At 46.6% G+C, this 13,133-nt stretch overlaps 1 protein-coding gene and 1 long non-coding RNA gene across 14 annotated transcripts in view; one reads left to right on the forward strand and one right to left on the reverse strand.

Annotated features, from left to right (window-relative positions):
• The first annotated feature begins 5,644 nt into the window (after positions 1 to 5,644).
• On the forward strand, positions 5,645 to 7,808 carry LOC140510346 (uncharacterized). The gene is made up of 3 exons (XR_011969207.1): positions 5,645 to 5,744; positions 6,477 to 6,631; positions 7,719 to 7,808. It is a non-coding gene; the product is annotated as an uncharacterized lncRNA (long non-coding RNA).
• The window catches only part of ATP13A4 (ATPase 13A4), an 82,626-nt gene continuing 77,295 nt past the window's right edge, over positions 7,803 to 13,133 (reverse strand). For 5 of the 13 annotated variants that reach the window (XR_011969203.1, XR_011969202.1, XR_011969204.1 and 2 more), the window contains 3 exons: positions 12,057 to 12,208; positions 9,977 to 11,811; positions 8,090 to 8,178 (listed from right to left, as the gene is read on the reverse strand). Coding sequence is in view for 5 of the 13 variants with exons in the window: in XM_072618877.1 (XP_072474978.1) it covers positions 7,966 to 8,178 (213 nt within the window). In the remaining 8 variants the exon portion in view is untranslated. Of the gene's footprint in view, positions 8,179 to 9,976; positions 12,209 to 13,133 lie in introns of those variants that run through there. The other 8 variants (XM_072618883.1, XM_072618881.1, XM_072618880.1 and 5 more) reach the window with 4 other exon arrangements.

The following is a 13,133-nucleotide window of genomic DNA, read 5'->3' on the forward strand; positions in this document are numbered from 1 at the left end:
TTTCAGTTACTTATTTATTCACTCATTCATTCATACAGTTGGAACATGACAGTTTTAATTTGTGTGTGAAACACTGGCACATGAAATCTGTTCAGAATGAGTCTGGGAAGGTAGGCTGGAACCATGTTCCGGAAGACCTCAAGTTCCAGAATGATGACTTTGTCATTTTGCCTCTAGACGCTGGCGCACCATAGAAGGTGTTTGGGCCGGGGAGCAAGGTGAGCCTGATCCTCAGGGAGACTGCTCAAAGAGCAGCATGTCGGAAGGGTGACCTAGGGAAGCCATTCTCTAGAGGAGACACAATAAAAACTGAGTGCAAACTTCAAACAGCCATGAAAGTATAACCCTATGATTCTACTTCACTTGAGTGGGAATGTCTCATAGAGAATGTGCTTGAGTGTTTCCATCACTGCCCAGAGAGGACACTGGGAAGCAGGCAAATACTGTTTGGGTGGAGTGATGAAACCTGGGCCTCACCAACTCACCGAGGCCCTGCGATATGTGTCTTTTTTATTGCATTCCTGGTAAGGGATGGGTTCTGGCACGAGATGGCTCTGTCCTCTGGGGTCAAGTAATCTCCAAAATCCTATTACTCAAGGTTTCTAAACACCCTAGCTAAGTTTGTGCCTTGCCTGACATTACCTGTCACACAGGACACAACTGTTGTCTTCACCCTTGTTTAAAATCAAAAGAAGTTACTGGTTTCGGGCAAGTTCATCCTGGACCAACTTGGGTCTTTTATAAAAGTTACTGCCTTCATGCCTTGATTTCAGTGGCTTGGGAGAAGATTCTGTTGGCTCTTCAAACTTCTCCCTCCTCTGCTGACTGAAGATTAAAATTCTACCACAGAGATTCACCCTCTGTGCCAGTAACCAGTAGCACTGACCTAGCACTGACACCCAGAGGAGGAGATGGTATAATGACCAAGGCAGAATTTGTCAGTTCCAGTTTCAGATATCAGGGGCTATCAAAGTTAGAAGGAACCCCAGATGCCATCTCAGCAGATGGAAAGGTCTCTAACGGATACACAGAAAGATGGCCAAGACAAATTAATCTATGGGGCTATATAGACCATGTAAGCTCTGGGGCATCCTTACTCCAATTACCACTCTCACAGATGAGTCTTCTATGCCCACACCAAGGCTGTAGCCTCCCTTTCCCCAGTGTTTCTGAGTTGGAATCATTTAGTCAGTCAGCCTTAAGTAACTTATAGGAAGAGGTATTTACTAAGGCAAAACAGTGAGAACAGTAGATATAAAACACACACCTTCCAAGAAGAGTCTGCGGCACAATTACCCACAGATACATAGAGTCCAAGGGAACATGGGCTCAAACTTAGAAAATACAAGTGGTCAAGGGATAACTTACAGTTTCTGTTTACTAAAAGTACTTTTCTTTCATTGCAGGGTATTCAAGAAGTTTTCTTTGGGGTCTTTATAGAGTCGTAGGTCCAATCTGTCCTTGCCTGGTGCCAGATGATTGGGGGCGGGGAATGGGACCTGTTGACACCCTGACAGGTCTGCTGCTAGGACAGGTCAGAGGATGGGGCAGACTGACATTCTCTAGACCCTGTGAAGGTGGCAAGGTCCTTCTTTGGTCAAAGTGGGGGCAGAAGAGACCTGTCTCAAGCTAAAGCCAAAGCCAAGACCTCTCTTCCCTGCCCCCCTCCCATGCCCTGCAGGTGATTCCTGCTCAGGGGTGTGCTGGAAAGTCAGTTTGCACCCTTTGCTGTAGCTTTTCACACTTAGCTTAAATTCCATGAGTAATTTAATTTAATAACTGGTTAAGCATATTATCACTTAATTTAAGTGAAGGGAGATTGAGCAAGATCAATCTGCAGGGGGCAGCATCTTCTTCCAAGAGCCTGAAGCAGGCACCAGCCCCTCTGCCACTCTGAAGTTGGCCATAGAGAGAGTCTAGTCAAGAACAGCCAGGCTTTTGGACTGAGGGTCTCTAAAATGTCTTCTGGAATGTGACTATCTAGTTGTGATTGCTGATGGGACAGGGATAAGGAAAGCCAGGTGAGCCTGTTATGGCCCAGCAGGGCAACTTTGGGGATGCTGATTACTGGGTGGCTCTCCTGCACTATCTCCTGTTTGTGATCCATCCCTTATGCTATGTTTCTTGGGGAGGAATGACACGTGTTGGGCAATACAGGGACCATCAGGGCTGAAGGTTGCTAAGTCATAATGGGGAAGGGAAAGGAATAAGGTTTTACATCGCACTGTACTAAATGTTTCTTAACAAATATATTTCATTTGATCTTCACAACAATCCTGAGAGGTAGGTGCTGTTTATTATCTCCATTTTACAGTTGGGGAAACCAAGGCAAAGAGAGGTTAAGTAACTTATCCAAGGTGACACCACTAGTAAGTATGTGAGACTGTATTTGAACTCAGGTATTCCTGAGTCCAAGCCCAGCGCTCTCTCCACTGGGCCACCTACCTGTCTGCCACAGTGTCAGTGATAACTGTATCCTTGACCTTCTGAGCCTTTCTGTACTCTCCGAAATACCTTCCAAAAGTCAAAGGACTCTGCCAGTCAGCTGTCATGGGACCCTGACAATACAACTTTTCCATTAGTATTGAGTTCAAAATAAATTTCTCCCTAACTCATTAGCAGGAGGGACTTCAGAGGAGGCAGAGGAGGGGAGAGGCCCTATTATCTCTAAGACAGGAGCTGATTCTTGATGTCAAGAAGATCAGAGTTAAGACATGATTAGGTTTGGGCATGAAGGCAGAGGTCATCTAACCCAAGCCCTCCCGTTCTACATACCCCCTCCCAGTGTGTACTCTGCCCCCGTGTCCCTAGCTAGACCTCCTCTAGTTCTGGCAAAAATCGAAGGAGCTTCTTGACTCCACAGGACATGAAGGGTGAAGTGTCCAAGGTCACACAGCTAGGAAGTGTCCTAGGTCAGCTTTGAATTTGGGTCTTTCTGACTCCAGACCTAGCACTGTATTCACTAAACCAAGCAGCTGCCCTTTCTCACATGTTGCCTACCCAAACCACAGGGTGGTCCTGTGAGCTCAGAGGACTCCATCGCCTTCTAGGTGCACTAAAGCCAAATTCACCCAAGAGGCCAAGAATATGCGTTTTCTTTTTGGGGGGCCTTTTGGGAGAGCTTTATCACTGTGCGGGCTTCCTGAGGAGCCAAACAGCCACTGGCCTGTGTCTAAGGGATATAATGAACTGGTTGCTTGCTGGGAAAGCAGATCCCAGTGAGAACTGGAGCTGAACAGTGAAGCTGGGCAGGGGCTAAAGGAGCCCAGGTGGTGAGAAGCTCCCCAGGAGGGGCTGGCCGGGAGCCTCAAGGGCCAGTCCATTCTCAGAGGAGGCTGGCTACAGGCTGAAGGTTCCCAGGAGACCTAAGAGCTCTCCACAATGGGCCATTATCCATGGGCCATGCCCTTTCCAGGAGGTCTGTTGACTCAGGTCAGCCCTGATAACCACTCACTCATACCCGGCACACTTTAATTTTCTTTCCTGGAGAAGAAACTTTGGGCTTTAGTGTTTTTTCCTGTTTTTTTTTTTTTTTTTTTTGGTCAATAATACGATTTTATTAGCTTGGAGAGCGCTTGCCGTCACCCCACATATACTACCCTGTCATCAACTCCTGAACAATCCACCTGCTACTTACTGGTCATTCAGAGTTCTCTGGGGCACAGACTTTGAGGTAACTGGCCCAAGGTCACCTGACTAGTTTGGAGCACAGACAGAAATACAACCTAAGACTTTGGAATGCTAAGGGTTGGATGAAATGAGGTAAGGTCAAAACTGTGCTTTGGGAATGATGACGGTGGCCAGGGTTCCAAGAGAGTTGCAGGTGTTTGTGCTGGAGAAGGGAGGAGAGGGGATGGGGGGGGGGGGGCAGCTCAGCCCTCAAAGTGTTAGCTCCCTGAGGGCAGGAAATGTTTGTTTCTCCACCTCCTGAAGTTAGCACAGAACCTGGCCCACAGAGCAGGCACTTCAGAGAGGCTTTTAGCTTTCCGTGGCTATTTGGGGAGGGGGCAAGGAGAGCATCATAACTGTCCTTAAGTATCACAGTGTGGTTGGACTTGTTCTGTATATGACTGGGAGGAACACTGAGTCTCGGAGTCAGGAATGGACTGAGCCACCTCAAGAAATGGTGTCTGGTCATTGTGAGCAAGGGTTGGATCATCCCTGACAACTGTTATAGATGGGTTTAGATCTAAAAGGGAGAAGGAAAGAAGGCAGGAAGGCAGGAAGGCAGGAAGGCAGGAAGGCAGGAAGGCAGGAAGGCAGGAAGGCAGGAAGGCAGGAAGGAAGGAAGGAGGGAAGGAGGGAAGGAGGGAAGGAGGGAAGGAGGGAAGGAGGGAAGGAGGGAAGGGAGGGAGGGAAGAAAGAAGCATTTATTAAGCACCTGTTCTTGTTTTGTTCAGTCATTTCAGTTCTGTCCACCTCTCTATGAACCCATTTGGGGGTTTTCTTGGCCGAAATACTGGAGTCATTTCCATTTCTTTCTCCTGCTCAAGTTACAGATAAGGAAACTGGGGCAAATAGGGTTAAGTGACTAGCCCAGGGTCACACAGCTAGGAAGCCTCTCAGGAAAGTGAGTTTTCCAGCCTCCAGACTCCCCACTCTATCCACTGCCCCGCCCAGTTGCCCCACTATGAAGTGCCAGACATTGGCTAATCCCTTTCCAGATATTACTCTCTTTTGAGCCTCATAACAACCTTGTAAGGTAGGTATTAATATAATCCTCACTTAACAGTTGAGCAAATGGAGGCAGACAGCAGTTAAATGCCTGGTCTCCCTGCTTCTGTGCCCGGGGCTCCAACCATTGCCCCACCCACCTAGATCCCCAGGTGACCCAGCCCATAGCCAAGGGAACCCAAGGGAACAGCAGCAGGATGAGCCAGGAGAGCACACTCCATCTGGAGTCAGGAAGATTCGGCTCCTGGCTCCCAGCTGATGGATAGAATCAATCCTAACCCTAAATGCACAGGACCTGCCACGACATACACAGGCGCAAGGAAGAGTCATGAGATAAGTCGGCATTTACAGAGCATTTCAATGTTTGTGGAACATTTTACTTATGTCATTTGATCCTCGCAGCCATCCTGGGAGCTAAGGGCTAGTATTATCCCCATTTTACATTTGAGGAAACCGAGGCAGGCAGAGGTAAAGTGACTTGCCCATAGTCACACAGCGAGTAAGTGTCCGTGGCTGGATTTGAACTCAGGTCTTATATACTTCCAGTCCAAAAGCCTATACGGCACTCCACCTTATGTTCCAGGAAAGAGGATCACAAATATGGAACTTGAGAGCACCTGAATGTCCTTCATTTTTCAGATGAGACTGAGACCAAGGCAGATTGACTTTCCCATGGCCACACAGGTACTAAGAGTCTGAGAAGACATTTGAACCCAAGCCATGTGGCCTTCCATTAAACTGTACTGCACCTCCCTGTGCCCTTTATCATGTTCAGCATCATCCATCCCTAAACATGGAGAAAGTGTTGAGATTAAGCAGGACTGGGAAGAGCTCTGGGTGTGATGTCCAGGAGACTTGGGTTCAAATTCTGCCCCTACCAGGCCAGCCACTTAACCTCACTCAGTTTGAGCATCTGACAAGTGGGGAGAATGATGATGAAACTTGCTCATTTCTACAGAAATAAGGCCAACATGGGGACTTTGCCTGAGGGTGCCATGGGTTCCCTGCCATTGAGGACCAAGGCCGACTGTCCCCATGGAGGAAATGCTCCAGAAAGGAGTCATTCCCAGGTGTGTGTAGGTGGGGTCTCCTCTCCTCCTCTGAGGTTCTGAGATTCCCCTTCCCACACCAGATGGCACTGATGAACACACTTCATTCTGGCAATTCACCTGGCCCTGGAATTTCCCAGCCAAAGCTGGCCTCGTTCCTTCCTGGTGAAGGCAGGAGCCATGGCAATGACGGGCAGCAGAATCATACGCAGAATAAAGTTCCCAACATGAGCAACCACGCCCATCATGGCTAGCATGATCTACCCTGGGCACCATCTTCCTCATCCTATACCCTTGTTCCGTCTACGAGGACTTCCCACAGTCCCACAGTTTCAATTCAGAGTTCCCCACAACCCTCCCGCACTTGGTCTCCCCACACATATCTCTCTCTCTTCCCAGAAAGACATGCTCCATCCTGGTCAGGTTTCCCCCAGAGGGCCCCTCTTGTCTTGGCCTCTGCTTTGCCTTGGGTCCTATCTGGACACCTGATGCCCCAATCCTGCCAATACTCAAGACTTGTAGGTCCATGGTACCAGAGGACTCAGAGCTGGAAAGGACCTTAGTGGTCACTGAGCTCAACCCCCCTCTTCCCTAGAGAGAGAAACTGAGGAATCCCAGAGAGATGGAGGGACTTTCTGTTGTCCCAATTCACTTCAACTTCAGTGTACTTGATTCCTCATTGAAACACTCCTCTCAGGCCCTTCTAGAAATATCCCTGATAATTCTAGCCAAGACTGTCCTCTTCTATCCTAGGAGCTCAAAGCATGTATCTCCATCACAGGGATGGGGACTGAACTTGAGGTGGACAGATAACAGGAATCTTCTGAATGAGAAGACTCCCTCTACCAAGGAAGGGCAGCAGTCCCTTCTCAGCAACTTACAGTCAGAGAGTTACCTGGAGCACCAAAGTAAGTGTCTCACTCAGGGTCATGAGCCAACATACTTCTACAGCAGGATATGGGGAGAGCTTCCGTGGCTCCTCAGCCAGCCCTACATCCCCTACACTCACTGCCTCTCATGTCTGTATTTCCAGGTCTTGGAGCATCCTCAGGGTGGGAATTCCAAGAGTGAACAATCAATAACCCATTAAGAAACTTAGAGTTTCCTAAGTCTCAGGGAGGGTAATTGACTTTCCAAGTTTCACAAAATTAATTAAGCTCAGAGTTGTGATCTGAACCCAGGTCTTAATGACTCTAAGTACAGTGGTCTATTCATTCTGCCAAGGTACCTATGTTGGCACTTACTACACTAAATTCAGCATCTTCTGGCCACTTGTCTTGGATTTCTGTCTCTTTGTTGGCATGAAATTATTTCTTGTGTCTGTGTCTTATCTCCCCAAAGCTCATCAGTTCCATGAGAGCAGGTACCACATCATCCATTTCTCTTGTGTCAAGCAATCTCTATGCCAGACATCATGCTTGATGCTGGAGTTAAAGAAAAAAGTGAAGCAACTTCTACCCTCATGGAGTTTATAATCATGAAGTATGTGGAAAATACCAACAAAGTAATGCATCTGGCCCAGAGGTGCAGAAATACCTTGGGATCCAGGCAGTGATAAGATGAGGAAAATAATAGTAGGGAGGAAAGAGATAAGAAGTAGGACTGAAAAAGACAAGATGATGTTAAAGAACAAACAAAAGGAGGGGAGAAAGAGAAACCATGCAGGGAACTACAGGGTAGAATGTTTTATGTGCTGTCAGGCTCCTCTGATGTTGGCCAGGATTTAGTGAATTGATTTTTATTCTTTCTTACAAAAAGTTACTCCCTGGCTAGGCAGAGAAGGCAGAAGAGGAAGAGATAGAGGGAGAGAGGAAAAAAGGAGGGTTAGAGAGACAGTGAACTTCCTCATCAGACCGAGGAGTATTCTGCTCGCTCTCTCTCTCTCTCTCTGTCTCTCTCTCTCTCTCTCTCTCTCTCTCTCTCTCTCTCTCTCTCTCTCTCTGAAAGTCTGTCTTAGGACATCAGCATTGATTGCCTCCTCTGCTCATCTTCCAGGAGCTGAACATTCAAGAAATATCCATGAACTACAGGAGGGAGAAGAGGGCTGACCAGAGCTGCAGGTCCACTGCAGAAACACGATTTGAATAAAAAGACTTTAATTTATAATCATAATTTGATCTGTTCATTAAAACCTCTGGCTTCAATTAGAAGGAGCTTCCTTGGACTACAAAGTTCCTGAAGTCCTTTAGTCCCTTTCTTTCTTGGCAGACCAGCTGGGCCCCAGAGCCCCAGGATGCAGCCTTCATGGGGTCTCTTCATGGCTCTCAAACACCGGGTTGCTGTAGGACACCCCGCTGGCACTCTGCAGCTGGTCGGAATAAGAAGTCTGATTGAGGGGGGGCCAGGCTGGGTCACTGGTCACCACCTTCTGCCATTTTCTGTACAGGCTTTTAGACTGAAATCCAAAACTTCGCTTGATGAGCAGCCAGAGGGCTCGATTTTCAATGATGACTTCCTAGAAAACAGAATGGTGACAATAAGACTAATGTTCCTCCAGCGCTTTAAGGTTTGTAAAGTATTTTACATATTTAAAGTATAGATAGTACAAAGCACTCATTTCATCTTTTTTTTTCTTTTTTGATATAATCCAGCTTTAAGGTTTTGATTGATATGTGAATTAAAAGGTCTCATAAAGTAATATTTTGCCACACATACAAATTATAGACAATTCTCAAATATCTGCATATCAATCCTTGGGTTTCAGAGATTAAAATTTACATTCCCATTGGGCAAAGCATGTGTGATATCCTATATGGAGAGAGGAAAGGGAAGGAAAGAAGGAAGAGACAGAGACAGAGAGACAGAGTCAGAGAGCTATGTTGCCAAATAGGCTGGTGCCAGCTTGGTCCCCAGTGGACAGTTCCTTGTCTACTCATAGAAGTTGTTTATTGTTCCTTCTGGCTTGCTCATTGGTCATTATTTGGGCCCTGATTGGCTCAGAATGAATGTAAATAGCAATTGTTTCTGTTTTACCCAGAAACTCTAAGGGTCTTCCCTTTCCGAATCATTTTTTTTTTTTGACTAGGCAAAGAGGCCATTCTCTGTCTCATTTCTTATTGTCTTAATCACTGAATAGGCTTTGCCTGTTAAAAGAGTTAGCTTGAAAATGCCAGCACCCCCTACTGCATCCTGGGCCATCTCCAGGCATCCTGATCTATATCTGGCCACAGGACCCAGATGACTCTGGAGGAGAAAGTGAGGCTGGTGACTTTGCACAGCCCTCCCTCACTTAAATCCAATTCACTTGTATGTCATGGCATCACCTCCCTGATATGTCATGATCCTCTTCAAGAATGAAGGACAAACAACATCAATCCACTTTGCACAGAGCCCTTAAATACTTTTAAATTCCTTTCTAGTTTCTCACAATTCCCTAGTAACCTCCATCTCTTTATTCCGGGTCAGTCACACCCAGTGAATAAAAATTGATTTGAATATCAGAATTGGAGGATAGCGGAGGTCCAACCACTAGTCAATAATTACATACTGCCTATAATATCTCTGAAATTTAGTTACTCAGCCTCAACAGGAAGGATTCCAGTTTTAGCCTTCCTAGCATGCTTGAAGAATACAATACTCATAAAAGCAGATCATTACATTTTTGGTTAGTCTAATTGTTAGGAGCCTTTAACCTTCACAACAACCCTGTTGAGGTTTGTGCTAATATTATACCCATTTTTCTGATGTGGAAGCTGAGGCAGAGAGCTGTAAGTGACTCCTCCAGGGTTACATAGCTAGCAAATGTCAGAGATGGGATTCAAACTCAGGTATACTTGACTCCAAGTTCAGCCCTCTATCCATTATGCCACCAAGTGCCCCAACCTTGATTGTCTTAGACTATAGATGGCATTTGTGGCTCCCTCAAGATCGCATTGGCTCATTCAGACTACTCATTGCTGGCTTTTATAACAGGTATGTGAGTGACCACTTCACTCAAGAGAGTTTTGTACCTGAAATCTTGACCCCCACACACACATAGACCTTCACTGAAAATCATTCAAAGTGACAGAAGTCAAACCCATCTGGAAATATCTCTTGTTTCAACATTATCAGAAATAACCAAGATCCAAAATCACTTCTAAAATGTCTCTTGCCATCTATTAACTATGCACTGAGTTACATCAGAATCACTTGGCCATAAATGACTTCATTATAAACCGTCCAACATAATCCATGTTCCTCTTGGGCGACCTCTAGTGGCCATGGGGAGGAGCACAGTCAGCATCACCTCTCATAATCATCCATAAACTTACTTGCTCCCCATTTAGGCACATCCCGGCTTTATCTTCAAGAATTATCCAATGACATGTTATGGTTGGTATGGTTGGTTGTTGTCCTTCGTTCTCGAAGAGGATCAAAAAGGATATCACCACGAGAAAGTGAAATTTCAGTGTGTTCAAATGTGCCTGCTCAGACCAACACGAGCTTGGAATGCTCTACCACAGGTTGGGCACAGATGGTCTGCATGAATATTTGGGATAGATACTCCAAATTTGTACATCCTATGTTTACTTTGTGCTGTCTCAATTCTACTTTGTTCATAGAGCACAGCACCCTTTCTGATCTGGGCACGCCATGCTGAGCAGTCCTGTGCTAATGTCTCCCATGCTGCCCAGTTAAATCCAAAGTTCTTGAGAGAGACCTTGAGAGTGTCCTTGTATTGCTTCTTCTGACCACCATGTGATGGCCTGCCACATGTGAGTTCTCCATTAAATAGTCTTTTTGGCAAGCATACATTTTGCATTTGAACAACATGGCCAACCCTTTGGAGTTGAGCTATCCGAAGCATAGTTTGAATGCTTTGCAGTTCAGCTTGAGCAAGGACTTCAGTGTCCAGTACCTTATCCCGCCAGGTGATCTTCAGAATCTTCCTAAGACAGTTCAAATGGAAAGGATTTAGTTTCCTGGCATGGCACTGGTAGACTGCCCATGTTTCACAGGCATACAACAATGAGGTCAGCCCACGGCTCTGTAGACCTTCAGTTTGGTAGTCAGTGTAATATTTCTTCTCTCCCAAACTTTTCTTCGGAGCCTCCCAAAGATAATCAAAGAAGCATAACCAAGCCAATCAAATGAGCTTTTCCTTGCCCTTTTACAAACCAAGGGGGCTGTACCAGGCAGGACTTGGTGAGCTCATGGTCACCGAATCCCCAGAACTGGATTGGAGGGAGTCCAGAGGAGGGCAATTCAAGCAATGAAATGGGGCGCTGAGGGATGTTTCTCTAGGAAGAGAGGTTAAAGATGTTAGGCCTGGAAAGATGCTAATGACAAGTGTTGTTTGTCTTTCATTCTCAAAGAGGACTGATGACATCACAGGGTCATATCTTCACTCACTTTGGATTTAAGTGAGGCAAAGTCACACAAAGTCATCAGCCTCACTATTTCTCCAAGAGTCATTGAGTCCATTGGCAAGGCAACAGTCAGGACAACTGGATGTCAGGATGCAGAGGATGACCTTGGTGTGTTCCACGTCTGACCAAGCTCTAAACACTCCATGGCACCGTGGCCCTTGGAGCAAAGTGTTCCCATCTGCTCCTTCCACCAAGGAAACTCTTCCCATGCTTGATGTGGGTGTCCCCCCAGCTTACCAACGAGCTTGAGGCCCGTTGGCCCCTCTCACCCTAGTTTAGCTGTCTGCTGAGACAGTCTGTGCAGGTGGTGGCTGCTGTGCGTGCCACAGCTTCTTAGTAATGAAAGCGATAGTGACACATTTCTAAAGCAAATCGCATCACATGAGCAAGATGTCTGCGAACCTGAAAGGGCTCGTTAAAGACTAGCTGCCGTCATCATCATCATCATCACTGTGAATCCATATATTATGGCCCATGCCCGTAAGGTAGGCATTGTGGTACCATTATTCTCATTGGAAACAAGGAAACTTAGGCTCAGTGAAGTGACGTATCCGAGACAGGGTTCCAAGTCCAGCCTCATCGAGGCTGGGAGTCCAGTGGCTTGGAAACCGGTCCGCTCCCTTTGTCCTCAAACGAGCCCCTTCTCCTTTCCACAACCGTCTGCCTCTAAAATGAGGGAGCCAAGCTACAGTCTCTGAGGTTCCATCTAGCTCTCCAACCCAGCCATTCCATGATCGCTGAAAAAGAGGGGGAGCTAGTCATCAAGAGGGAGATTTTGGTTGGCCAGTAGGAACATTTTCTAACCATTAGAGCTGGCCCAAAGGGGAGCAGTCAGCCTCAATAGGTAATGAGTTTCCCATCACCAGAGATCTGCAGAGAGATGCTGGAGACCCACTTAGTAGATACGTTGTAGGAGAGATTCTTGTGCAGATTCCCCTTGTCTGCTCTAATGGGGCCCCCTCCCTCATGCAGACCCCATCACCTTGTGTCTGGAGTACAGCAATGCCGGCCTTAGTCTCCCCTCGCTCCAGTCCATCCTCCATTCAGTGACCAAAGTGATTCTTCTAAAGCATAGGTCTTCTAAAGCACACCACGTCACCTCCAACTCTCTGAACTCCAGTGGGTCCTTACTGCCTTCAGAATCCAATACAAAATCCTCTGACATTCAAAGCCCTTCCTAACCCAACCCCCTCCTGCCTTGTTAGTCTCAAACACTCCAATCCAGGGACACTAGCCCCTGGCTGTCTCATGAACAGGACCTGCCATCTCTCAGCTCCAGACATTTTCTCTGGCCATCCCCCATGCCTGGAATGTTCTCTCTCTCTCTTCTGCTCTGCTTCCTGGCTTCCCTAGCTTTCCTTCAAGTTCCAATTGCAATTCCATCTTTTGCTGGAAGCCTCTCCCAGTCCTGGTGACTTTCCTCTGAGAAGATCCCAATTGATTCTGTCTTCTGTATCTTGTTCATACATAGTTGGTAGAGTGTTTTCTCCCCCTTTGGATTGTGAACTCCCACAGCAAAAGGATTGTCTCTTCTTTTGCTTTTCTTCATGTCTCTGGCACTTAGCAAAGTGCCTGCTACACATAGCAGGAGCTTAATAAATGTGTATTGACTAGCTGTTCTATCTAGGATCCTGGCAGAGCTGGGACTGGAATTCAAGTCTTCTGATGGCTGCCCATGTTGATAACTCAAAGGAGCAAATCCAATCCACACATGAAAGCATGTCTCTGGCTGTGGTGCTCTCCACCAATACAGACTGCAGCCTCTCAGGCTTGGTAGAGGTTTCCAGGGCAAGAATTCTTAATCTTTATTGTGGGTCACAGACCCACAGCGAACACTACTCTGGTCTGTTATCTACATTCCCAATGTCTTTTTACTCATCTAAGTTCATGCAGCCCCTAAAATTCATCCAACAGGGGGAGGGGGAGTGTTATATGAGTCCCTAGGACCAGGTTGTAATGTCAAGACTGCTATATTTGGAGTTTGGGTATCAGGACTATGGGCCTCTTCATTCTCTAGAAAATGAGGCTAATAGAGTTATTGCCAGGATTTGATCAGAAA

Source organism: Notamacropus eugenii, chromosome 6 (assembly GCF_028372415.1).
Source record: "Notamacropus eugenii isolate mMacEug1 chromosome 6, mMacEug1.pri_v2, whole genome shotgun sequence".
NCBI lineage: Eukaryota > Metazoa > Chordata > Mammalia > Diprotodontia > Macropodidae > Notamacropus > Notamacropus eugenii.